The sequence below is a fragment of the Thalia democratica genome, chromosome 5 (genome assembly GCF_965202585.1).
Source record: "Thalia democratica chromosome 5, ktThaDemo2.hap1.1, whole genome shotgun sequence".
Classification (NCBI taxonomy): Eukaryota; Metazoa; Chordata; class Thaliacea; order Salpida; family Salpidae; genus Thalia; species Thalia democratica.
The window spans coordinates 72,655,881-72,683,330 of NC_139169.1; the positions used below are offsets into that span (position 1 = coordinate 72,655,881).

At 27.3% G+C, this 27,450-nt stretch overlaps 2 protein-coding genes across 4 annotated transcripts; both read left to right on the forward strand.

The window, feature by feature from the left end:
• The first annotated feature begins 7,328 nt into the window (after positions 1 to 7,328).
• Positions 7,329 to 9,130, forward strand: LOC145835728 (NCK-interacting protein with SH3 domain-like). Its single transcript, XM_082943435.1, has one exon. The coding sequence runs from the start codon at positions 7,419 to 7,421 to the stop codon at positions 9,090 to 9,092; it is 1,674 nt and encodes a 557-aa protein (XP_082799561.1). The 5' UTR covers positions 7,329 to 7,418; the 3' UTR covers positions 9,093 to 9,130.
• A 1,291-nt stretch (positions 9,131 to 10,421) lies between these two features.
• LOC145835912 (prolyl endopeptidase-like) lies at positions 10,422 to 27,035 on the forward strand. 3 transcript variants are annotated; one of them, XM_082943665.1, is made up of 18 exons: positions 10,422 to 10,547; positions 11,558 to 11,688; positions 13,084 to 13,179; positions 13,834 to 14,002; positions 17,378 to 17,479; positions 18,020 to 18,082; positions 18,386 to 18,465; positions 20,438 to 20,606; positions 20,931 to 21,026; positions 21,549 to 21,653; positions 22,185 to 22,364; positions 22,675 to 22,788; positions 23,207 to 23,355; positions 23,790 to 23,906; positions 24,398 to 24,493; positions 25,372 to 25,473; positions 25,843 to 26,050; positions 26,712 to 27,035. In XM_082943665.1, exons 1-18 carry the CDS (start codon positions 10,482 to 10,484, stop codon positions 26,775 to 26,777), a joined length of 2,109 nt encoding a protein of 702 aa, XP_082799791.1. In that variant the 5' UTR covers positions 10,422 to 10,481; the 3' UTR covers positions 26,778 to 27,035. The 3 variants fall into 3 exon arrangements, with proteins under 3 accessions (XP_082799791.1, XP_082799792.1, XP_082799794.1); XM_082943666.1 differs by lacking the exons at positions 10,422 to 10,547; positions 11,558 to 11,688; positions 13,084 to 13,179; positions 13,834 to 14,002 and adding an exon at positions 14,059 to 14,103; XM_082943668.1 differs by lacking the exons at positions 10,422 to 10,547; positions 11,558 to 11,688; positions 13,084 to 13,179; positions 13,834 to 14,002 and adding an exon at positions 14,993 to 15,012.
• The last annotated feature ends 415 nt before the right edge of the window (positions 27,036 to 27,450 follow it).

Sequence of the window (27,450 nt, forward strand, 5' to 3'; positions counted from 1 at the left end):
ATAGAGACATAATATTTAAAATGAAGTTTAATATATAATTCAAGATTATGTTTGTAAAGTTTTATAGGTTTTTAAGCTTAATTGTAGAAGATAAGTGAAAAACAAGAACAACGATTACTTCTAAAACATTAAAAGCTAAGAAAACTGTGTTTTAAGCTAAGTTTTTTAGGTAAGCAAAGTTTTATTTGAAAACGCTGTAACTTAATTTGTTTTCGAGAAAGAGACATAATATTTAAAATGAAGTTTAATATATGATTCAAGATTATGCTTGCAAAGTTTTATAGGTTTTTAAGCTTAATTGTAGAAGATAAGTGAAAAACAAGAACAACGATTACTTCTAAAACAGTTTTAAGCTAAGTTTTCTAGGAAAGCAAAGTTTTATTTGAAAACGCTGTAACTTGATTTGTTTACGAGATAGAGACATAATATTTAAAATGAAGTTTAATATATAATTCAAGATTATGTTTGTAAAGTTTTATAGGTTTTTAAGCTTAATTGTAGAAGATAAGTGAAAAACAAGAACAACGATTACTTCTAAAACAGTTTTAAGCTAAGTTTTCTAGGAAAGCAAAGTTTTATTTGAAAACTACTGTAACTTGATTTTTTTACGAGATAGAGACATAATATTTAAAATGAAGTTTAATATATGATTCAAGATTATGCTTGCAAAGTTTTATAGGTTTTTAAGCTTAATTGTAGAAGATAAGTGAAAAACAAGAACAACGATTACTTCTAAAACAGTTTTAAGCTAAGTGTTTTAAACTAAGTTTTCTAGGTAAGCAAAGTTTTATTTGAAAACGCTGTAACTTGATTTGTTTACAAGATAGAGACATAATATTAGAAATGAAGTTTAATATATAATTCAAGATTATGTTTGTAAAGTTTTATAGGTTTTTAAGCTTAATTGTAGAAGATAAGTGAAAAACAAGAACATTGATTACTTCTAAAACAGTAAAAGTTAAGAAAACTGTGTTTTAAGCTAATTTTTTTTAGGTTAGCAAAGTTATATTTGAAAACTACTGTAACTTGATTTATTTACGAGATAGAGACATAATATTTAACATGAAGTTTAATATATGATTTAAGATTATGCTTGCAAAGTTTTATAGGTTTTTAAGCTTAATTCTAGAAGATAAGTGAAAATTTAGGACAACACTTACTTTTAAAAGCAAACATTTTGAAGAAGTTTCGTAAAACTATGATAGACTGTAACTTGTGTAACTTTCGAAAGTAAGATATAATTTTAGTTATGATTATTAATAAACTATTAAAGATTATGTTTTAAAAGTTATAGAGTTATTGAAGCGAAATTTCAGAAGATATGTTAAAAACAAAGTTACCCTTTTTTTTATATGCAAATATTTTAACGAGTTTCCGTAAAGTATGACAAACTATAACTTTTTTTTTTTAGATTTTGACGCAATAGCAATTGAGGTACTTAATGTATAATTCAAGATTAGGGTAACAAATACTTTTTTTAATTTTAAAGAATATGAAAGCTAGATTTGCGGAAACTTATTATAATTTATACTTATTATTATAAATGAAACTTATCGTAGAATGATGTTTGATTTTTTTTTATAACTTTTTTATGCTAAGATTGTAAAAAAGTTTATATTTTGTTTGTTTATTATTAATGGACTACATTTTTATTAGTTAATACTTTAGCCAACTTTAGCCAACATTAGCCAAGTTTAACTTTAGCCAAGCTACTGTTATTGTAGTTACTCATGCGGAAATTTTAGGACTTTTTTTACTTTAGCCAACTTTAGCCAGTTAAGATCAAAATCTATGATTTTATAAATTTATTAACTAGTCTGTGACTTTGAACTGTCCTAAGTCATTCTGAGATTTAAAAACATTTAAAAAAGTCTTTACAAACTACAAGGTTGCCAAAGGTCTTTGAAAAAAAATTTCAAGGTTATCTGAATTTCTTCCAGGTTTTCAAAAGTACATGTTTTGGCATGTTTCTACCATAAAATAAAGTTTAAGGTAAAAAACTGTCTTCAACAGTATAATTTTAATATAATTTAAAAGAAACTGTAGTTACTTTAAATATGTCTTTAAATTAAAAAAATTAGATAACAAAAAAGGTATGTATTTTGGTGTCAATTTGGAATTTTGTCACTTCACATGAAAAAATTCTTTAAAATTTCAGAGTATTTTAGTAATGTTATTCAAAACTTAAGGTTTTTTTCAAAAATTTTCAAATTCTAGGTTTTTTAAGCCTAAATTGTCAAGTTTTAGAATTCCAGATTTTTTGAAACTCTAAAACTAACAAAGAGTCTTCAAAATAAAAAAAATCAATTTTTTTTAAAATATCTATTATTTGTATAAATAAAAAGACTTAGAACAGAAGATAGATATTTTTAATCAAATTTAAGAATAAAACATTTGAAAGCCAAAAAAAAAAGCCTGAAATTTGAGAAAAAATTCAAAACTATCTTAAGTTTTATTAGAAATAAAAAAAGATAAACTTGACCAACCTGAATTGTTCATAAAAAATTCAAAAGTTCAGAATGCTTACAGTTGTGGCAACTTTGTATAAATCTAATTTTATGCTATTTTTCCAATTTTTTTATTCAAAACCAAAATTTTAAACCAGCCTGAGTTGTCCTGAGAATTTGAAAAAAATTTATACTGTACAGAGTTTTCCTGAGTATATTAAGCACCATGTGTGTGTTGCAACCCTGTGTTACTAGACACTAAACATTTTTTACTTGATAAATATATATATATATCTTTATGTATTTAAAATTAGTTGTAGTAGTTAATTAACAAATATATTTAAAGTTTATTAAAATGTTTAACAAGAATAATTAGTTAACAAAACTAACTAACATTTTAGATATCCATAAGTTTTCTGGTTCCCCTCTTGTTTGTAGCTGATTATTGGAAGGTCCTCATCTTACCAATATTTTGATCATTTTTAAAAGAGTCAACTGTTGCTTTATTTACATTACAACAAGTTAGCTTATTCTATAGAAGAATTTTTCAACTAAATTTATTTCAGCCATCAGAATACTAAAATGGTCAATTAGCATAATAGCTAATAAAATAAATTCAAAAAAAGCATCAGGGCTGGATTTAAATTTAATCTTGAACTTATTTTTAAATAAACAAATATAATAAACTTTATCTTATTTATACACTCTAGATAATTTTTGCACCCTAAATTAGTTTCGTGCACCCTAAAGTTTTTGTGTACCCTAAAAAACTTTTGCACCAGTGTACACCTTGAAGACCACTGCTCTATAGAACCTTATAATGTTGAAACTTTTACAATTTACCCAAATTCTTACATTTCTAAAATATTAAACTAAGTCTGACTATCAAAGTGAAAAAACAGTTTGTAAAATAATTATTTTAAATATTCACAAACGTTTTGAAAAACAACAAACATCTCAGATACCTCTTTTTTCAAACTGAGTGTTCCTCAACTTAGTAAAAATATAACTTTTGCAGGAATACTATTTTTAAGTTTTAAAATAATCTTTTTAAGTCTTTATTTAACATAGGCCTTTGAAAGCTGCCATACAAATAAAAACATAAAAGTGTATTTATGAAAATGATTATAAGTATTAAAATTCAGCTTAGTTCATTGTCTTAGCTAAGACCTGATACTTTTCAAATACCATTTTGATGAAGTTTTACACAAGCATTGACTTAGTTTTTAAAGTAGTACAATGGGTAAAGTTGTCTTTTCTTTTTAAAAAATACAAGTCTATTATATAACACAAAATATACATACATTTTTTGTAACATCTACAATAACTACATAAAATTTTTTTGTTAACACTATTATACTAAAGTATTTAAGTATTTAACTTTCAATACCCCATAGAAAAAATATAAATATATATTTTATAGTTATTAGAAAGACCCAAAATGAAAGACTAGAATAAAACCAGGGTTGCCACACACTCAGAACAGTTTGAAATTTTATAAATTCTCAATATAATTCAAGCTAGTTTGAAGTTTTATAATTTTCAGGATAACTCAGGCTAGTTTGAAATTTAAAAACTCAAATGACTTAGGCCAGTTATGTTTTTTATAGAAAACTCAAGGTAGTTTTATTATTTTTTTCAGTCTCAGTATTATAGGATATCAAATTGCAATTGATGGCTGCTTAAATTTAATGGAAAGTTTTGAGCTAAAATCCAAGTTTGTCCAAGCGTAAAAGAGAAAGCTTGCAAGGTCAAGTATTATACTGATGCAACTTAACATAAGGATAACGATGTAATGTTGAATAAAGTTTATAACATTGCTATATAAACCAGCCACATAAAGTGGTGGGGGCATTCTAGCCACAGCCTGCTGTAGTAAACATGTTAATCATGTTGAATAGACATTTATATTGTTTTGTTGTGTTATTTAAATTATTTGTTTAACAATATTACTTTTTATATTAATTTTTATTTAAATCTTAAGTAGTTGTATCTTATTTTGTTTTATACATTCTTAAAGTATTTTCCTTTTAGATTGATTCTTGTGTAAAGTTTTTACTACATTTAAAGTAGTTCCTAAAGTATGATGTTCTTTATATATTTAAGAGTGTTTGTAATTGTTCTTAAATACAATATGTTCATTCATTGTCATCCCTAGCTTTATATAGAGTAGCCCTAAGTATTGTTGTGTATCATAAAGTATAACCTAAGTTTAAAATTTAAGTTATCTCCATCCTAAAGTTACATAAGTCTAGTTTTTTCCTAGATCTTGAATGATGTTTTGTAGTTTGAGTTTTAATATTTTGTTATCAGTTTTGTTCAAAAACTTGATTTTTATCAATTTTTAAAAGATAATTAATTTATATATTGAACTTTTCAAAGATTTTATTAAAGATTGGAAAAAAAAACTTGAGACAATTTAAGGTCACTTAAGTTAGTTTGTTTTGACTCAAAGAGTGGCAAACATTAAAACAAAAACTATATTTTAAATATTATTTAAATGTTGTTTTTATACAGAAAACATTCATTTCTACGTCAGATATAGTTGTTAAAACTAAACACAACTAAAAAATTTTCAGAAAATTTGGTATTTAGTTAAAAAATGATTAATTTTTAGGTATGAATTTTTAAAAAAGTATTTTTATGTTTTTTTTTAACCAATTTAAATTTTAAGGGTTCTAAAATAGTTTTCCAGGATATTAGATGTTAAATAAAATCTCTCATAATTGTCATAATTTTTTATATTTGCAATTAAAGTACATTAAAAAAGTCTTAATAATTGTTTTACAGTAAATTTAAAAAGTTTATACATCAGATAATTAAATAACAAGGTTGCCAAAAAACTTGGAATTTCACAATATAGGTAAAATAAAAAAACCTCATTAAACCTGGAATTATTACAGAAAAGTAACAACATTTTAATTAAATACAAAACCCATGATATACATAAAAAATTTTTTGTATCATTATTTTTTTTTTCTATAAGAAACATATTTTAAGTGGCTTACAGTATATTTTCAATGTTCTTACTTTATTTAAGACAGTATTTTTTTATTAAAATTTAATTTTATGCAAAAAACAGACCAAAACTGTTGACTTTTTTAAGAACCTGCAAGAAATTTACAAAAAAACCTTTGGTAAACCTCATAAAATAATTAAGCATAAGAATATAATTCATTTTTAATTTTTGTTAATAACTTTTGTTAATTATTTAAAATATTCTTTTTAACAACACCTTGACTTATCAAGAAATTATTCTGTAAAAAGCCAATTTTAAAACAATAAGTTGGATGACATACAAAATACAGTAATCTACCAACTAGGTACGCACTTTTTAGCCAAAAAGCGTTGTGTTCAAAAGTAAGATCAAACAGGGTTGCCACTTTACCTGGAAAATCCTGGAATTTGACACTTTTGGCAAAAAAAACCTGGAATTTTAACAAATTTCACTAAAAAAACCTGGAATTTTAACAAATTTCACATGTTTAGTAGTAAAATTTTGATTTGACTCAAAGAATCTATCATATAAATAAACTTTTTTTTTCACTATCAAAAATATTTTTTATCAAAAAACACATTTAAAATAGCTTTACAGTATCTTTTCAATGTTTTTATACTACTTAATACAGTTTTGTATCTTAAAATTAATTTGGAACTAAAAATAGACCTAAAATGTTTACTTTTAAAAACCTGGAAGAAATTTGGAAAACCTGGAAAAAAATTTGAAAAAATGAGTGGCAACCCTGATCAAAGTAAACTATGTTTTTCAAAAATTTGAGTCAGTCTGAATTATCATGGTGAGTCTAAGTGACCTGAGATTGTGGTATCATGATGAATACATAACAAAAGAATAAGTAAAAAGTAAACTTATAAAATTGTTTAGCACTCTCTCTAAAATCTATTACTGCAAATATTGATTGTAGAAACCATCGTCTATTATGAGCACCACAACATTTTCTCCTAAGATCACTATACCATTTTATCCTTTACTGTTGTGTTCTTTACCAAAACAACCAGTTGAACAAAAATTGCTTGAAAATAAGAAAGCAGGAGTAAAATTTTATATTCCTAGACTAGCTTTTTTGAATTAAACATAAATTAATAAAAGCATGATCAATGTTTTTATAAATCTTTATTTATTTAAAGTTATTAATTAATCATATGTAATTTGTATATTTTAGAGGTGCAAGAAAAAATAGATAACAATATTTGAGTATAAATATACATGCATAAATAATGACACTTTAATTCATATATTAAAAAACACTCAAGACTTCTAATATGGACAAATATGTTTTGTTTTTATGGTAAAAGTTTTTGTTATGTAGTATTTCGCTTCAATAGTCATTTGTAAACTTCAGTGGTATTTAACATGTTTTTACTGGGCTTAATGTAAGTAATTATTTACCAAGTATGCGTTGCTGTGGTTAGGTACGCACTTTTGCGCTATCTTCAAAGTGCAAACAAAGGGGGCAGGTGACTGTATTAAGGTTTTTTGTCAGAAAATTTTTTGTATTGTTTATATATTAACACTAAAAGTTTCAAATTATTATATATCCTAACTAAATTTCATGAAATGTTATCAAAACTTATGCTTTTGATAATTTTCTAACTTGTGAACTAGACCTGTGATTCTCAAAACCTTCTATGAACACCCATTTGAAATAGGTACACTGGAGCAATACAATAACATCAAACTTTGAGTGTTTTGTGTTTAAGTTTTTTTAATGAAAAAATTATGAAAAGTAAGGTTTGTTATTTTAGTTGCCTGCCTCAAAAAATAGATTAATTTATAGATTGAAAAACTATTTTTATTTGTAAGGTCAAAAATAAGTTGTTTGCAAGGATTTTAACAATCTGATTTAAAATTTTCAGGACTTATAAATTTTAATCATATAATTATACTATTTCTTGTTTATATTGTTGTGGATGTACTGTGAGAAATTTTGATCAGCCTATTTGTTGTAAAACATGTACAAATCCCTTGACGCGTACAACGCAGACCCCAACTACAAGGGCACCATGTCTCTGGAGAAAGATGAGCTGGTGGTCCTGCTGGAAAAGTCCACGGAGCACTGGTGGCTGGTGTCGAACCAGGACAGCAGAAACGGCTACGTGCCTGCCTCAAAGCTGGCGCCCATCCCGGTTGATGTAAAGAGTGACCAGGTCCTTACTTCAATCAACAATGCCATTGAGAACCTTTCTAAAAATCTGAACGACCAGAACAAGAAGTCCATTGCTCTGCTGCAGAGCCAGCGCTCTCAATTGCTAAGGACCCATAGCAGGTCTCTGTCTGTTAAGAGGAGAGCTCCACCCCCTCCCCCTTCAAGAAGTTCACCAAGAAGTTCTTTTGTAGAGCAACATACTGAAAGCAAAGGTCCAACTGAAACCAGTGTAGATGACAACACTGCTAACAAAACAGAATCTCAAGAAAAAAGAGATGCCTCCGAGCAAAATGATGCAAAGCCTGACAATCTCTCAGAAGATCTTGTAAATGTGTTGCAAAGCTCCTGTAATCTTACTAAAAAAAGTTCTGTTCAAGGAATTGTATCAGTGTTGAAATTGCTTTCTGAAAAAGTTCCAACCACAAGCAGCCTGTTTGAACCAATTTTGAAAAAATTGGAGAATGAAACAGATGCTTCTGATGAAAACATAAGTCAGTTGGAGCTGGACTTTGCTAATTTGTGCGAAATAAAAGATGACATGCAGCAGAGGAATTGGCAAGTTCACGATGATAATGATGTCATAGTGGGTGTCATCAAAAGCATTCAAAGTCTGCTCACGACCTGTGAGTATGAAAAGTGTCTGAAGGTTTTAAGGAATGATGATTATAAAGCTTTGCGCACAATAGTTTCCTACCATCAAATGGAAACAGACCTGAACTTGAAAATAATGCTGTTGCAAGTTTTTGGCGTCATCACCACCATTTTCCCATGTTTAAATTCATTTCTACTAACTTCAGTGCTCCCTTTAGAACTGATTTCAGAAATAAGAAATCACACTGAGGAAGTGGAAAGAACCTGTTTCTCTGGTATTCTTTTGTCAGCGCTGCTGGCTCAGTTCCAGGAAGACTTCACAGCCCAGTTGGAAGGCGCCTTGAGCCAAGACTTCTGCAGCCACATGCTGAAAACCATTGAGAACCCTGGCACTGACGAGAACGTGGTGACAGTTCTCATAAAAGTCTTGCTAGCAGCCAACCTGCACTACCAGGACCCAAGCACTAACGTTGTGATGAGCTGCATCAGTGAGGCCAGAACTCGGCTGTGCGAGGAAGTGCTGCTGCTGTTCAACAGGGGCAAAGACCCTTGCAATGTCGAGTCTCAAGCGGGCAAGGCTGACTCCATCGTCAAGTTTTTCACTGACGTTTTTGCTAGTGGGGTGAGTGACAGCTTGATATACACCAACGACCTAATGGTGCTGGTTGACATTGTCATCAGGAACTTGAGCGATCTTCCGCCAGGAAGCAGGAGAACCGAGATTCTGGACTTGCTCCTGAACATGGTCTCAGTTGACAGTGAGGCGGTTTCTTCGAGGTTTGGTCAAATCAGACCCGTTCTTGATGTTATCAGTAAGAACGATGTGGATAGTGATATGTACAGAGTGGACGCTGAGATTATAAAAGCTATATTGCAAAAACAAAGTTGAAGTTTTAAAAATTTGATACATTATAACGTTTTAATATATACATCTATAAAAGATAAATTGGAATTGACTTTGTTTAACTACACTTTTTAAAGATTTATGGTTGAAAAACTATTAATAATAAAGTTTTTTAACCATAAATTTTTTTTAACTGTACTTGGTTGATAACTTTCCTGTTGTACTAGTATTATTAAATTAAGTAGTGTTTTTCAAGCTGTTTTTAAAGATTGTAAAACTAGAAGCTTCTATAGATTTATTATGCAAGTTTATTTTGAGTAAGAAAAACTATTTCTTTAATAATCTTGCCTTTTCCATGTGTTTAGAACATAAAATTGTGTTGTTTAAACTTATTGTCTAGTGCTTGAATGAGATTAACACTTATATTTAACATTTCAAACTATTATACATTTTTAACAGTTTACTAGACTGTTTCTTTTTAAAACTGATTTTATTTTTCTTATATTGAAGAAATATTTTAACTATTATACTAAAGTTTAAAGTTTTAAAATTCAAATAAAGGTACACTATTCAATTTATGTATTAAATTATAGACTTTCTAAATTTATCTTTAGTAGACTCTTTTATCTTGATAGCAAAGATAAAAGAAAACTTTAAAATAAATTTTATTTTTTGAAAATTCCTAGTTTAAAAAATTTCTATTGATCACTAGATTTTGTTTGATATTGTGTTTTTACTGTTAAAACTGCTAGAAGTTTTATTAAAACTTAAACATAATTAGAAATAAGATTTTTTATCATACTTAGAAAATACTGATAAAAGTTTTAAAAATTTGATAAAAGCAAAACTATAATGTAAGCTTGCTTATATTACCTATTAGTATTTCATATTATGTTTGGTAGCTTTAAAATACTTACATTGTTGAAACTTATATCATTCATATAACATTTGATGTTTCAATTTTCTTGTGGTTTTTAAACAGCATTCCTCAATTGTATTAAGTAAAACGTTTAGTTAAATTTTCAAGCACTTTAAAAACACTAATATTTGAATACGATATAAGACTATAGTAATGATTAAATTAGAAATATGTTGCCAGTAATTTTTATATGTTTGAATTTTCAAGTATTAAAATATTTACTGTTTAATTTTTACTAAAGGTTATGCAATTGTCTCATGGTTTAAAGTAAGACTAATCATGTTTGTACTTTTTTCTGATATCAGATTTGAATGATAAGTTGTTATTTTTTTTAATCACGAAAATTTCTTCCAGGCTTATTTATGCATCTACATTTTTACATAAATTCTGTTTTTTTTTAAACAACTCTTTTTTCAACAAGTTTTAATTGGAATGTACTTAATAACTGAAAATAATTTAAATTGCATTTACAATCGCAACTAACTTGTCAGATTGTTTTAAGTTTCTGTTAAAAGATGAGCAACATAGAATACCCAAAGACTCACGAAGAGCCGGTCAGTGAAGACTACCACGGGACCACAGTATGTTTTAATTTAATTGTTGTTGTTAAAGTTAAATTTGAAAACTTAATCAAACGTCATAATCAAGCTATCTCCGTTTTTTATTGTTGTAAAATTATAATCATGACTTAATTAACATATAGTAATTTATTTTTAAAACCAAATTCAACAAATGTGAAAAATTACTTTTTTTTTCGAAATGGTTTACAACCAAGTTTTCTAATTAACTGTGTAAATTTTTTGTATCATGTTTTAATTTAAAACATTAAAATTAAAGTTTATTTATAAAAACAAATTATACAGTAATATCCTTTATTGTACCTTCATTGTAATCTAAATTTTCAAGTTTGTTTATATCAATTTGTTTTGTAAAACTTATTTCATTTAATCTAAGTAGTTGTAGAGACGTTTTACAAAAGTGTTTTTATTTTAAAGCAATAAGTATTAAATTACTTTTAAGTATTTTATTATTTTTATATAAAATAGCTATTGATATAATGATGTTGTTTTAATTTGTTAATTTTAAATAAGACAATTATTGGTATATACCAGGAGTCGGCAAACTGCGTCCCGCGGGCCAAGTGCGGCCCTCAACGCCAAAATATGCGGCCCGCGAGTTACATTTTAGCTATAAACACACTATTTTAAACACAAAAAACGGTTTAACAATAAAAATATACAATTAGGCTCTTAACTTGATATTTACTCTTCAATAGTGCTATTTTACTGCTTATTTTGTAATAATTTGGTTTAGAATTGTATTTTTCTACTAATTACTATAATTATTTTTAAATAATTGCTGCCCTGGAAAACTTTTTCGTGAAAATTACGTCCCGCGAGCATTTTTTTCTGGAAAAATTGGCCTGCGAGTTACAAAAGGCTGCCGACCCCTGATGTACACATTTTTTTTTCATTTTATTGATAAATGAATAACAAATAGTATATAAGTACAGTAAATGTAAATGTATTTAGTAAATTCATACTTTAAAACACAACATGCTAGTTTCATCATTTTTATCAATTATTTTCAGATTGTGGACAACTACAAGTGGATGGAAAGTCCGGATTCTGAGCTGACGCAGAACTTTGTGAAAGTTCAGAACGAACTGAGTTTTCCCTACCTCAAGAACCAGTGTCCCGCCCAACCCAAGTTTGAAAAGAAGTTAGTTTTTTTTATACCTTGTTATTGTGTATCTGAAACATTTTTTTGAATTTTATAAAGCTGTAGGAAAATAAATGGTCAGAGTAAGTATGTTTGGGCGAAATTTTTGTAGCTGTAAAATATAATTCAGCTTGAAATGCTTCAAAGCTGAAGTTTTCTTGCAAAAAAAATGTTTTTTATTTCATATATTCGAGCTTTATATACCTGAACCATATTATACCTGCAAATTTATGTTTTTTTTACTGCCTCGCCAATTTTCTGTTTAATTTGTTTTAGATTTTCTACTTAAGTTCAAGAACAGATTATAAGTAGCTGTGAGGTAAATGTTTAAATTGAGTTAAAAATATGTCAAGTCCTGTTGAGTATTAAAAGTTGATGGTATATATTGGGTAGATACTGGTAGTAAAATGTTAGTTTTTGAGAAATAAAACAATAAATAAGTTTTAAACCTTTAGAATTTAGAACAACTTTTAAAGCTTTTTAAAATCAAAATAGTGGAAAAAGCTGTACTTGTTTTATATGTATAGTTAGATTGATATTTTTTACTACATTTTTATTCTTACCACACCCAAAAAACAAATAGCATACAAATAAATACTTTAACATAAAACTAACATATAATACTTTACATCACAATTCAAAAAAGTTTTAGCCATTATTTATTTGTTAAGCTTTTCTGTTTATATGATATTAATTGTTTTAAAGTTATCTATTACAATTACCTCAACAAAAGCATTTCGAAATTTTTAATCAAAATAACAATTGATTAATAAAAAACTTATTAACTGAATGTTAAGACTGAATGTTAAGTCTTTTGAAAGTATTTTAATTAACAACTATACAGCTAATAGTTGTGTACCTAATTTTAGGTATTTATGTGTCTTTGCAGCTATTTAGTACTACATTCTTAATTTGATTTGTTTATATATTGGTATTTTTTATTTAATTTTTAAGTATTAGGCTTTTAGTACTAAATTCAACTAAAATAGTTCTCAACTTGTGATTTTAGCAATATAATTAAAACAACATAAGTTAGCTTTAATGAATAATTTTACTATAAAAGCTATCTTAGTTCGAAAGGGAATTCTAAACGCCTTACTTTTTTATTTTTAGTACTTTATAGTAGGTTTGTACCTAAAATAAATTTTATATAGTTGTTACTTTTTAATATAAACTTATACAACAAGATAAAAAAAAGATTTAGCAAAAATTTAGTGTGTTCAGTGATTAGACATGTACAACATGTATTAGTTTGCAAATAGTTTAGTTAAGATGCTTGTTTAAGAAAAAATCTAAATAGTTAAGTCCAAACTGTTTTAGTTTGAGTTTTTTATCTATACTATAATTAGTAATTCACTTAACTTGTATAAATTTTTAATTGAAACATGTTTCCAGACTGACTGAACTTTTCAATTATCCAAAGTATGGCACCACGTTCAAAAAGGGGCCAAACTACTTCTACAGGATGAACACCGGACTTCAAAATCAAAGGTTTTTTACTTCTGTGTGGTTTCTGTATTAAAGAGACTTGTTTCTGAATTTTAAGTTTTATTGTTAAAACCATTTTAAACTTGTGACTTAGGTCATTTGAGCTATTAAAATATAAGATATTTTAAGATAGTCACACCATTGCTATTTAGTTAAAAGCTTGCCTTAGTTTCTTAAAGCATTGCTTATTGTATTGCTTTGTTGAGTTTAACTTATCATACTTCAACAAAGTTTATATAATTATACGATTTTTTATTTTTAATCAAGCCATCATGTTCTACACCAACAAACTCACAACAGTGTGTTATACAAAAAAAGAAAGATAAATAATTCAGTATATAAAGTTGAAAAATAAGTTACATCAATAACATTTTAAATTAGCTGCTATTAAACTTTTAACACAACAGTGTGTTATACGAGCAAAAGAATGTTTTTATCAGAAATAAATCAAAACATCTTTAATTTCTAATGTTAAATATATATTTTTTTTAATCCTACAACCACGAAAAAACTACAAAAATAAAAAATCAACTGGTTGAATCAAAAATATCGATGAAATATTTTTAAAGTTTCTAGTTTAACTTTTAACACAACAGTGAGAATAGAAATTAAACTGTTTAAATCAAATCTTGAAATCATTTCTCAAACAACCAACAGCGTGCTGTACAAGCAGAAGAGCTTATCCGAGGAAGGGGAAGTTTTCCTGGATCCCAACACTTTCTCAACAGACGGAACAGTAAGTATGGGGGGAATGAGTTTCACCAAAGACGGCAGCTTGATGGCGTATGGTACCAGCAAGAGCGGGTCTGATTGGGTCACCATCAAGGTAAATGTATTCTCTTTAATTAGCTTATTTTTTTAATTTTATTTACAAATTTGATGGTGTATGGTACCAGCAAGAGTGGGTCTGATTGGGTAACCATCAAGGTAAATATTTTTTGTTCAATTAGCTTGTTTTTTTAATTTATTTACAAATTTGATGGTGTACAGTACCAATAAGAGCGGGTCTGATTGGGTAACCATCAAGGTAAATACATTCTGTTCAATTAGCTTGTTTTTTTAAGGCCATAGGGGGGGTAGACCATGTTTTTTACAAGTTGATCTTATTTTATAGAGTTTTTACTAAGCTTCAAGATGCTTTTTACCGTTTTTAAAAATTCGAATTAGTTTTTGAGATATGACCGGCCAAAGTCGGGCCGCATAACAGGTTCCTTATGGGGAAGGAAAACTAAAACGGCAAAAAAAGACTAATGCATTCAAAATCTATCTCCTCCTTCATTTTTTAAGCAATCTTCTTCAAACTTTCACAGTCTATTCTTTATACAATAACAAAAAAACGTTATTTGTGACTTTAAAAAATTTCAAGTAAAAATACCTTTTTTTTGTAATTTTATGACAAAAATTATAAAAACAAGTGAATTTTCATCAAAAAAAATTTTTTTTTACAAAAAAAAGGTATTTTTACTTGAAATTTTTTAAAGTCACAAATAACGTTTTTTTGTTATTGTATAAAGAATAGACTGTGAAAGTTTGAAGAAGATTGCTTAAAAAATGAAGGAGGAGATAGATTTTGAATGCATTAGTCTTTTTTTGCCGTTTTAGTTTTCCTTCCCCATAAGGAACCTGTTATGCGGCCCGACTTTGGCCGGTCATATCTCAAAAACTAATTCGAATTTTTAAAAACGGTAAAAAGCATCTTGAAGCTTAGTAAAAACTCTATAAAATAAGATCAACTTGTAAAAAACATGGTCTACCCCCCCCTATGGCCTTAATTTATTTACAAATTTGATGGTGTACAGTACCAATAAGAGCGGGTCTGATTGGGTAACCATCAAGGTAAATACATTCTGTTTAATTAGCTTGTTTTTTTTTAATTTATTTACAAATTTGATGGCGTATCGTACCAGCAAGAGTGGGTCTGAATGGGTAACGTAAATAAAAGTAGTTATAGGGTAAAGCATGTCACAAAAATAAATAGCAATGTTTTTAAAATTCGTACAGTATCAACTTGACTGAGTCACTATCCAGGTAATGTTTGAAAAAAAATGTATATAAAATAAAAATCTAATATAAAATCACAAGAAAAAGTTAAATCACGTTTTACAACATATCACGTTTAATGGTTTTCAATCTGGCATTTGAAATTAAGTTTATTTGGTTCAATAACTATCAATAATAAACAAGCAGCAATATTTTATAAGAATATGGTGACCCTTTTTGTTGGCATATGGGGTCAGCATTAGGCCACCATATAGGTAGTGTTTGAAAAGATATAACCAAGTAGGGTTAAGTATATCACAATATTTAAAAAAATTGTACTGTATCAATTGGATTGGGTTACTGTGGTTGTTTAAAATAAATTTTAACTGGTTTTAAGAAAACTTGAAAAGTTAATATTTAAAAACAGTTATAAAAAAAATCTTTCAAAAATTTGCGAAATTAATTCAACTCACTGTCATCATGAAAAAGTAACTTTTTGTTTGGTTGAGGATACCCTTGAACTTAGCATAAAATTAAAGTTTGAAATAGTTGTAAAAGTTATTGACGCTGACGTACAAGCTGGAAAATTAAGGATATTACATATTTGTGAAATTATACATATTAAAAAGTAATATTTTAAAGTTAAAATATTTACTAACGCCACGTAAACTTTTATTTTGTTTTAGTAACTTGATTAGAAAATTTTTTTAACGTTTCAAATAATAATACACAAAAAAAAATGTTTTTGCGACTAACGAAGTTTCTTGAGAAAATAAATAGATACACCATATAGTTTTCTTGTTTTGTTCTCATGCATCAGAAAGTTTTCAAAGTGTTTCTAACAAGAAAATTGCAAACTTGTTTTGCATAAAAGTTTGAACGTTAATACAAAAAATATATTCTTGCTGGTTGCTTACAACAAATTTTAATCAATTCAGAATAGAACTGGAAAAAAAATCCACAATATATTCTTCTTTGCATTAATTTAAACTTTACTCTATTTTTACAGTATAGTTTTAAGTTGTTTACTTATTGATAATTTTTAAAATGCCCGTTTTTTCTATAAAATTGTTAAAATTATAACAGTAATATTATTGTAATGATTCATCTACTTACTTACTTATATAACTTTTAGAAAACTTAAACAAGTTCGGTTTTGTTTTAATTAGTTTTACCATTTGAATGTACTTTTATCAAATACAGTAACCTGTCGCTTATTTACGCACAGTGTATCAACAGAAAAAGTGCGTAAAGATACGAGAGATCGTAAAGATATGAGAGGTATAAAATATACTTACTAGAATGGCTGTTTTTTTAATATTGCTTCTAGTTGCATACTGGAGACTTTGCCACTTTTAACAAATTGTTTACTTGGTTTATAAGTATGAAAATAAAAAACTATACATATATTAAAAATAAAGGAGTTAAGTTTATATAAAACAATATTACTTCTAAAAACATTTTACTAATTTTAATAATAATAACATAAAATTGAGATTTGTGTGTAAGCTCTATATTTATTAAGTATCACTGCTACTTTTTGCTAGGAGGTTTCATTAGATTTCTTTTTTAGATGTTTATTTATATATAGGGTAAGAGTGCTGTTTTTTTCATTATTTACTCTCATTATTTCATTATACTTTTATTATTTAAAAAAAGTCATATTTCTTTCAGAATTTTAATTTAATCTCTTATTGTTAACACAATTTCTTATATACTTAAATATAATTAAATGTTTATAAATTAGTCAAGGAACATAAATTTACAAAGTCTAAAGATATAGAGAGGTGAGTTAGCATGTAAAAACATATTTTAAATAAAAAACATACAATAAACCTACTTTGTGCAATATTAAAAATAACTGAAAATTTTGTTTTTGTTTTTTTTTAGAATTCTCAAATGTGTAACTAAACGAGAGTGCGTAACGTCACGAGTGCGTAAAGATGCGAGAGGTTACTGTACATAATTAAATAGCTTATAAAATGTTGTTGTTTTTCGTTTTTGCTGCTTTCAAAGGTCACCCTGTAAAAATTAAAGTTTAATAACGCAATGGTTTGTTTTGAAAATTTGTCTAGGTAAGTCATTGAAATTTTTGTATCTTTATTTTTAAAAGAGTCAAATTTAAAAATAGCATTTTATAATATTAAGAACTTGGCTGTTTTTTAAACAATTTATCTTGTTTGAATTTTAACCTAATAACATTAAAATAAAATTATTTCAGTTCAAGAATGTCGAGACCGGTGAAGAATTGCCTGATAAATTGGAAAGAGTGAAATTTTCCTGCATGTCTTGGACCCACGACAACAAAGGAATCTTCTATAATGTTGGTAATTTTAATATATTAATTTATTACGTTTTGAAATAATTAATATATTTTTAAGTAAACTGTAAGAAATTACTATTTAAAAAAAGTTTAGTTGTTTATTATTGTATTTAATTTATTCTTCTACAGTGTAAATAATATTATCTTAATATAAAGAAATGTTTTGGTATGCGTACTTAATAAGTTTTTTATTAAAAAAATGAGACAGAACTTTTAAATGTCTTAGTTGAATAAAATAACATTGCTAAAGGAATTGTTTTAAAATGTGAGTTACTTTGTATAAATGTAAGAACAAAATACCTTAAATTGTATAAAATGCTAATGACGATATTTGCTCCTTTTTTGTAGAGCTCTATCTTTTGAAATAATAAATGATCTTGTGGAAAGTTATTATTTTTAAAATGCTAATGACCGCTTTTTTAAAGGTGGCACAATAATTTAACAAGTTATTGTAAAGTTTAGATCAAATTAAATCCAAATACTTTTGTATCTTTAACAGCATAGAACATTAACAAATAATAATTTTTTTAATTTTGTCAGGCTTTTATCGAGCAGGAAGGGAAAACAGATGGTACAGAAACCACGAGCAACGTTCATCAAAAAGTTTGTTTTCTACTAATATAGCAATTATTTAAAAAAAAATGTAACTCAAAAATGTAAAGTTAACTGTTTGAAAATTAAGTATATTTTGATTTAAACGTATGAGATTTCTTTTTAGTTTCAGAAAAAACCGCTTATCAAAGTAAAACTTAATTTTCATCGTTTTTTTGTATTTGTTGACTGTTTCTATTTCAGACTTGTTACAAAAATTCGTAAATAAAACCTTGAAAAAATCAAAGCTTTCAATCAAAACTTTCCTGTTTATTAAAGTTTTTTGCATTAAATTTTAAAATAACTTTCACACAGCTTTTGTACCACCGACTTGGCGAGGACCAATCAAAAGATGTTATTTTCGCCGAATTTCCCGACAACCCTAAATGGATGAGGTGAATAATTTATGCATTTTCTAATTAATAGATTTACTACTAAACTCTAACATTAGTATAATATTTTTTAGTTAGAATTACAGCTAGTTTACTTTTAAGTATGGTATAAATTAGTTGCGACTGTGTTTTGACTTGGTATAAGGCTAAATAAGCTTGCAAAAACATTGCATATTGTAACAACTATTAAGCTTTTTATTTGTATAATTAAACAATGTTTTGTTATACATAAATTTGTATTAATCATGCAAAACTCAAGAACTTGCCCGGGCGAATGATTCATAATTCTTCACAACTACTACAAATTTATATAAATTTAAAGAAAATAATACAGTTATTCTAAAGACTAGTAAATTAGAAACTAATGTTCGCATATTTAGTTTAAACTTGATTTTTTTTCACTTTAATACTGGTTGTTTTTGATACATATTGTTTATTGTTTTAATATTTCCGGAGTCAAATGGTTATAATTATTTATATTTATGTTTATAGTAACTGACTGATTTTGTATAAACATAAATAATACACATGCTTATTTCCAGTTCTGCACATATAAATTAAAAACTTCTATATTTTCTGTTTTTAAGCTTTTATAAAAACATGTTTTGTAAATGTAGAAAATGCAAGCAATTATTCACACTCATGCTCTCAGTTAATATTAAATGTTTTTTAATAGACTCAGCCTTTTTTTTTGCTTTAAAGAGAAGCAACACTAAAAATAAATAAACTTGTATTAATTGATTTAATTTATTCGAACAAAATTATTCCTTGCAGAAGTAAAATAACACAGCATAAATGTAAATACACAAATGACCCAGGTTACTCAAATTACAACCAACTATTTTGTACAATTAAAGTTTAAATTTTACTTATTATAAAGTATTACAGTCTAATTACAATATGTAGGTATTGACAGCCTGGAGTTTTTTTTTGCATAATTCCCACATAACTACTTTCCACACTAATGTCATATTAAATCGAAGCTGTGTTCAGCTTTTTTCACAATATATTTGTTGTCAAACATATTCAGTAAAGTTGTTTACTAGTAAAAGTTCAATTATTTTCCAGACACCGTTAAAACAACCGACAATTTTTTTCTTGTTTCTCCCACGATCAGGTGCCTCCAAAACCGTGTAACTTAAAAAACAGGGGAAAACCCCTATATACAAACCCAGATCTTCCAGTTGCTACTGAAAGCCCAAACTTCCCACGAAGATCTCTTTAATGTTCGTCTTCAAATAGGGATGGAATAGACCTCAAGATAATGTCAACAGATCGGCTCAGGACTGTTGATATACACTTGTCTGGTTTTTCCCTTAATAAATATTGACCAAAGTCGTACAAAAACGACCCAAAACCATAACTGATAATTCTCAATTATGTATAATACTATTAAAAGCTAACAAATGATATTAAGAACTAACAATGATGTCAAGTACTAAGTATATCATGCTTAATTTTTACTAAAACTAAAATAAATTATTATATAAAATTGAAAAAAAGTCTACTAATAATTAAACAATTCTACTTTTCAGCGTGTCCGAAGTTCACTAAATATATTATGCCGAATTAAAAAAAAAAACTTTAAAGATACTAAAACAAAATATGCTTAAAATCCTACTAAGTTTATTTTCCAGCGGTTGAGAAATAACTAAATTTTGAAAATAAGTTAAAACAAATTTCAAATTGTATTAATAAAGTTATAATTAAATAATTAAACTTTCTCAGCAGGTGCAAAGTAACAAACGACGGCAAGTACACTAAATAAATCATGCTAAAATCTTAATAATATGTATATTAAACTAAAATTAACTCAAAATCCTACTAGCAAAGTCATTTCCCAGTGATTGCAAAATAGCTAAATTTTGCAAAAAAAGTTTATTTTCCACCGGCTACAAAATAATTTAACTTTCCAAAAAAGTATAAAATTTAAGTTGTACCAATAAAACTACTAATATTACTCCATTCTTCTCAGCGGTTGCGAAGTGACGAACGACGGCAAGTACCTGGTCTTGTACGTGCGGGAGGGTTGCGAGAACGTGAACAGGCTGTGGTACGCCAAGATGGAACCGCTGGTCGACAACGGCATGGCGTCCCAGCCCGAGTGGTGCAGGCTGATCGACAACTTCGATGCCGAGTACGATGTTAGTTGGAAAAATAATAAAATTACTTGTATTGATGTTGTAAATATGATGCGTTTAGTAGTTTTGATTAAATAACTGGTAACTTAATTTTATAAAACGTGCAGCAGGTTTTATGTAGTTTTTGTTGAAAAACTTTGTAGATAAGTAATTCATAAATTATTATTTTTAATAAAAAATTGTAAGCATTGTATATTAATCAAATTTTTTAAGTTTTATTTTCAAAGACACTGGAATAAAATTATTAGTATTAAAAATTTTAAGTAAGTATATACATTAAAGAATTTGTACTTGAAATAAAATAAAAGAATTCTTATGTTATTAAAGGTGATTTGCAACGATGACAGTGTGTTCACTTTATCTACAAATTTGAAAGCTCCTCGTTCAAAACTTATCAGAATTGATTTTGAAAATCCGGCTATGGTTTGTTTTTATGCTATATGATACAAATTAGTTGTAGTTTTTATTTATTTAATAAGTATTTTTGTAATATTTATGCTACTTTGTTTTATTCCTATATAGTTCAGTGAGTAAACCTTAAAAAAAAGTTCTAAAGTTTTGTTAATTAGTTATTTAGTACTAGGCATTATAAAACTTTATATTTAAACAAAATTGCAAGTTGCTTAAACCACTAAAAGGTGATAACTACATACGTTGACTTTTACGAACAAGTTTAACGTTTATAATTATTATATATTTAACATAATAACTTCTAATGGAAATCTCTCATACGACTTTTCGTTTACATGTAATTTTTTAATATTAATTTAATAAAATATTACATAAATCCTCGGTTTATAAAAGACTGTTAGCTTCTTTATTTTGAACTTAAATCATCCCAGTTATTAACGTAGGTGTAAAATGTTAAAAATTAAATTAGTAGCAATTGTTATGTAGAAACATGATAAAGACTAACAAACTTATCAAAAACTAACAAATGTGTAGGAAAACTGGGAGACGATTGTTGAGGAGCATGAAAAAGATGTTCTTGAGATGTCCATGGCTATCAACAACAACTTGCTCGTACTATGCTACCTTAAAGATGTCAAGGTGAAAAAATAAAATTATTGTAGAAAATTTTTTTAATGAACAGTATAATAAAAATTTAAGCCAGACTTTTTTAAATTTCGTTTTTTCACTGCTACTTTGGTCACTTAAATAATAAATTGTTTATTTAATTTAAACTGAATTTTTGATGTGGTATAAACCAGTTAGTTAGTCATGGTCTGTACCAATCTAAATTCCTTAACACAAGGATGCTATTGTGCTGTAAGTCGCATTATTTTACAGTCGGCAAGCTAAATAACTTTCAATTTGACTTAAGAACATTTAGTTTAGAATTTTTCCCGAGTTATTTAGCTTCACAGCAGAACGTGTTGCTAATATCTTTGAACTTATATACAAGTTTTATTGTTAAAAAAAATTATACCACACAAGTTTTTACCCAAAAGAAGGTGTTGCAAATACTTAATATATTGTTTTGTTTCTAATAACTCAAACAAACCCAGCAGAACGCAATCCAAATACCTTTAAATTTTATATTTACTTTTTTTTTCCTAATTACACTGATCTTCCCAACAGAACGTGCTGCAAATACACGATCTGAAGTCGGGCAAGTTCGTCAAGAACATCGACGTGCAGATAGGTTCGATACACGGATGTTCGGGAAAGCGGGAGATGACGGAGATGTTCTTCCAAGTAACCTCCTTCGTCACACCCGGGATATTGCATAGATACGATTTTGAAAAGGAAGAACTTTCCGTGAGTTTTTTTGTTGTGTTTACATATATATTCTTTTTTGAGATAGAAGAGACGTCTGTGTAATTTTCGAGAGGATTTGTACTTCATGCGAATTGTTATATTATTGTACTTTAATTTTTTGGCATCGGTACGACTTTAAATTTTTTTTTTGTATGAGTAATTATTTAGAGCTTCTGTTGCGAATGTTCGAACTCATTGTTTTTTTGTTATTTTTATACAAACTGAACAATCGGAAGTGAACTGTGGTTACGGTAAACAACCTATTTGTCAAACAAAAGCATTTCAGCTTACTAATGTTTTTTCCTGACAGGTGTTGCGCAAAACAGAAGTGAAGGGAATAAACACTGATGAGTTCACCACTTCCCAGCATTTTTACACGAGCAACGATGGCACCAAAATCCCCATGTTTATCGTCCATAAAAAGGTAAAAAAATATATTCCATTAGATTTCTCAAGTTCAAAGTTTTGCTATCTGCGACTTTTAGTTATGCTTATGTAACTTCTGCAAAGAAGTAATTTAAAAATTTACAAACACATATCATAAGTTAAGATTTTTAACGTCTGTAAAGTATAAAACATTTAATAGTTATAAAAATGTTTTAAATTTTATCTTATTAGGGTACAAAACTAGAGACAAAAGCCAAACTTTTAGTTTTTTTTTTATCACGTATAAGGAACTAACCAATCACTGGTACATTGTTAATTGGTTAATGAAAAGTTATTGATTCGACTTCCTTTTTACATTTAAATATATAAAAACAGTTAAAAATAATCAATCAAGTATTTTAGCTTAAAATATTTTAAGTATAAAACAAAACTGTTTCATCATCTTGATTTCGCAGGACATCCAATTGGACGGCAGCCACTCGTGCCTGCTGTACGGATACGGAGGGTTCAACATCTCGATAACTCCCAGCTTCTCCGTCTCCAAGCTCATGTTCCTCAAGCACCTCGGAGGAGTTTTCTGCGTGGCCAACATCAGGGGAGGGGGGTTGGTTTCGTGAATTTTAAATTCAAAATTTTTTTGTAATTATTATATTTTTGTAGTCAACTTACAAGTTCATCTAAAAATATAAAATTAGATTGAGTTAAAAGCAAACTAGTGTTTTTTTAACCTAATTTCTAAGTTAGCTTAATACAAAAAAGTCTAATATAGCCTTAAAGTTTTTGTTAATTAAAACTTCTGAAGTTTTCTTTTAGGGGATGTGCAAACTTTAGATTGTATGGTTTAGAGAGTAGTTTGATTAAAGATAAAAATATTTATTTAAAAAAGATAAAAATATTTAGAGACCGGATATTTATCCGAAATAATATAAACCTCATTATTATTACTCATTGAAAACTATTTTTTAGTTAAATATAGTTCAATTTTAAAACGTGATTTTCCGAATTTATAAAAAATATTTATCATTATCTACTTAACAGTGAATACGGTGAAACGTGGCACAAAGCAGGTACCAAGTTGAACAAGCAAAATGTGTTTGACGACTTCAAATCCGCTGCCAGGTACCTCGTCGACAATAAGTGGACTCAAGCTAAAAAGTTTGTGTATTTTAAATAGTTGTGCATGAAATATGTTAAATATTATAGCAAAATTGGCAGTTAAAAAAGTTTTTCCATGTTATTAATTGTCATCATGTATTTCAATTTAAAAAAAAAAGAAAAGTTAATAGTTTTATGTGTTTTTCAATATTGTTTTGTACTATTTGTATTCTTATTTAATCTTTCAAAAATTATCAGGCCTTTTAAACTATAATGGCTGGCTTTTGACTACTGAAATGTTTCATGAAAAACCGTTATGATATCACTGTGTGTAAAACCATAAAGTGTTGCTTCAAAATAAGTACATACATATTTTTTGATTTATATTTATACAGTTACAAAAAATGTTTAACATTTGGTCCTGAATATGAGTTATGTTCATATTTCTCTTATAGTTCAAATATTTTTATTGACTCTATTGTATCATGTTCCATTATGACGCCATTGTACGTTTTTGTACTGTCTCGTTTATTGATTATGACGTAACACAGGCTGGCGATCAACGGAGGATCGAACGGAGGTTTGTTGGTAGCAGCTTGCGTGAATCAGAACCCGGAACTTTTCGGCTGCGCTGTCGCCCAAGTCGGGTTAGAGTTGTTTGTTTTATTCATTTAATAGATGATTATAAACTTATGTAGTCTTTAATTTTTGATCAAAGAATTAGAAAAGTTAGATATGATTTCACAAAAACATTTTAATTGTTGTATTAGCTATCGTTTTAGTTGTTGTTTTGACCAGTAACTTTCTTTGTGTTAAAAATTTTAAACTTTGAAGTGTTTAAACTTTTTTTTTTACCTTTTAAGCTTTAAAACAATCTTTGAAAATAAAGTTGATAATTTTATATAGTATTTAGAAACATTTTTTTTACACAAGTTACTAAACTACCACTTCTAAAACTAGTCTTCCAGTTTTTCACTTTTTTAAAAGTTTTACCAAGTGCATGTTTTTAATTTTAATAGAAAATTCTATTTAAGAAAAAAAAAAGTTTTTTAAATAGTATATTGTTTCTAAAACTTTTTCTGTTTGATCAAAGAAGTTAAAATGTTTAACTTCGAATGTTTAAGTTAACTTTCATAAACATTGTTTTGACCAGTTAAGCTTCGTCTTTGTTTTATAATTGATAATGAGTTAAATATTCCAGAAACCAACTTTTTTTGACTTTGTTAAATTACTTTTAAAATTTTAAATGAAAAACGTTTTGGCATTTTATAATAAAGTATAAGTTGTAGTCTAGTTTTAGTGGCTAAGGTTTGACATAAACTATCAGAATATTTTCTTTAACAGCCTATCTAATTAACTCAATCAAACATAATTACTTTATTATTTTTTTAATTATTGACAATGAAAACCCTTTTTTATAATAAACTCAAACACAGCCTAATGGACAAGTTGATAGATTGATAATTTTTTTTATAGTATTAACAACAAAATGACACATTTTTTATTAATATTAAACTGTTCACAGAGTAATGGACATGCTTAACTTCCACAAATTCACAATCGGACACGCCTGGACCACCGACTACGGTTGCTCTGATGATAAAAAACATTTTGAATATTTGCACAAGTTAGTTATTTATTGTTTGTGCTTATAGATTTGTTTATAAAAAGATTATAAGTTTATAACTTGTTAGTATTCTTTTGTAATTAAATTAAAAAGTATTAGGTTCTGTTTTCTTCGAGTGTTAGTTTTCAAACAACAAAAAATTTTAATTTTGAGTATATTAAAAATAAATATAAAATGAATAATATTACTAATCATATTTAAACATTGGATGTTTAAAAAAAATCTCACTGATTGTAATATTTATCTACCAATTTTTTTTTGCCTTGTTTTACATAAAATATTTTAAGCCTTTCAAACGTTTATGACGCACAATTAGTCAGGAGCATCTGAATTTAAAGAAATGTTAAATATAAATTCTCCACCCGCCAGATACTCTCCCGTCCACAATGTGCCCACCAGTGGGGAGTTCCCCTCTCTGTTGCTACTCACCGGTGACCATGACGACCGGGTGGTTCCCCATCACTCGCTCAAGTACATGGCAACCGTGCAGAAGAACCTGGGTAGCAACAAAAACCCTCTGCTGATCAGGGTCGACACCAAATCGGGTCACGGCGCCGGAAAACCGACCAGCAAAGTGGTGAGGATTTATTTTATTGCTTTTTAGATTATTTTTTGTTTTTCTAACTATTTTTACAACTATTTTATTAGTTTAGGTTGTGGTATATCTTCAAGTAATTGAGTTTTTTTTTTACTAATGTACTTTAATTAAATCGTTTAGGTATTTTTGATTATAAAAATAGTAGTTTTAATTTTTGTAAAACTCGTATAAAGTTTTTTGTAAATTAAAAGCTAACTGCAACTAATTTAAAATGGTTATGATTTTTTAACCATTTTAGCTCTTTTCTTTACAAATAGAACCCTATTTTAATTACTAAAGAAATATAAAGTTTTAACTATTTTACTGTTGGTCTTCAAAACTTGTCTTCAAAAATTTATGATGTGTAAAAAACGTACTAATTATCTTTTTAATATCTTAATAACTACAAGGACAGCATAAGAAATATCCAAGCCCAAGTTAACTACATTCTTTTTTTGTTACTTTGTATTACAACGTACCTCTAATTTTCAAATAATTTTAAGGTAATGGTCTTGATGTTTATGGATTATTTAATCTTAAATTTGATAAAATACTAAGGTTGTTATAGGCAAACTCCATTTAAACACTCTTTTTTTGTTATATTTAAGTTACGTTTAAAAATGTTATACTATTTATTTATCAAATATTTTTATATTTTCAGATCGAAGAATGCGCTGATGTATACGGGTTTATTGCCAAAAGCGTTGGTGCGGAATGGAAAGATTAAAAATATTATGTTTATAGGGAGTAGAGGAGTATCGAGGCAAAACTGATTTTTTTTTAATTTAATACATTTATTTCGTAGATCTTACGTATGTTATAGGATTTTCTTCCAAGTTTATATAGTAGAAAAGTTATTATTATAGTAATTGTTTGTTGTTTTTAGATTCGATTCAAAATATACATTTTGGTCAATTTCAAAATACTCGTATGCAAACTACTAGCAAAGTTAATTTATTTCTTCTGTTTTGCCAATTTTAATAAAAAGTTAACCGAAAATTGTTATAAACTTTACTGTATATCAAAAAAAAGTTAAGTTGAATAAAATTTGTTATGCTGAATTCTATTAAAAAAAATTCAGTAAATAAATATCTAAAAGCTGATGATAAATAAATAATTCTGTCACAACTTTGTGGCTAAAAGTAAATTCGTTTTCAAAGCAAAGCCGTTATGAATAGTAATTTCAAATAAAATAATAACTACATACGGTATAAATAAATATTTTTAAAATATACCTGTAGTGGAAGTTTTACTTTTTGGCACTTAATTTTTTAATACTGCACGAACATTTATTTAGGTTAAAAACTAAAATTATTTACAATTATTATTTAATTTATAAATTAATTGCTAGATGTACAAAAACTCAACATATGGCAACTATGTCTTGGGTTTAAGAATTA

Excerpts from the sequence above, each read along its gene's own strand:
- LOC145835912 (XM_082943665.1), top strand. The coding sequence starts at position 10,482 with ATGAGCAACATAGAATACCCAAAGACTCACGAAGAGCCGGTCAGTGAA. Across the intron at positions 23,907-24,397 it reads AAGTGGACTCAAGCTAAAAA|GCTGGCGATCAACGGAGGAT; the intron begins GTTTGTGTATTT and ends GACGTAACACAG. Across the intron at positions 26,051-26,711 it reads GAAAACCGACCAGCAAAGTG|ATCGAAGAATGCGCTGATGT; the intron begins GTGAGGATTTAT and ends TTATATTTTCAG.
- LOC145835728 (XM_082943435.1), top strand. The coding sequence starts at position 7,419 with ATGTACAAATCCCTTGACGCGTACAACGCAGACCCCAACTACAAGGGC.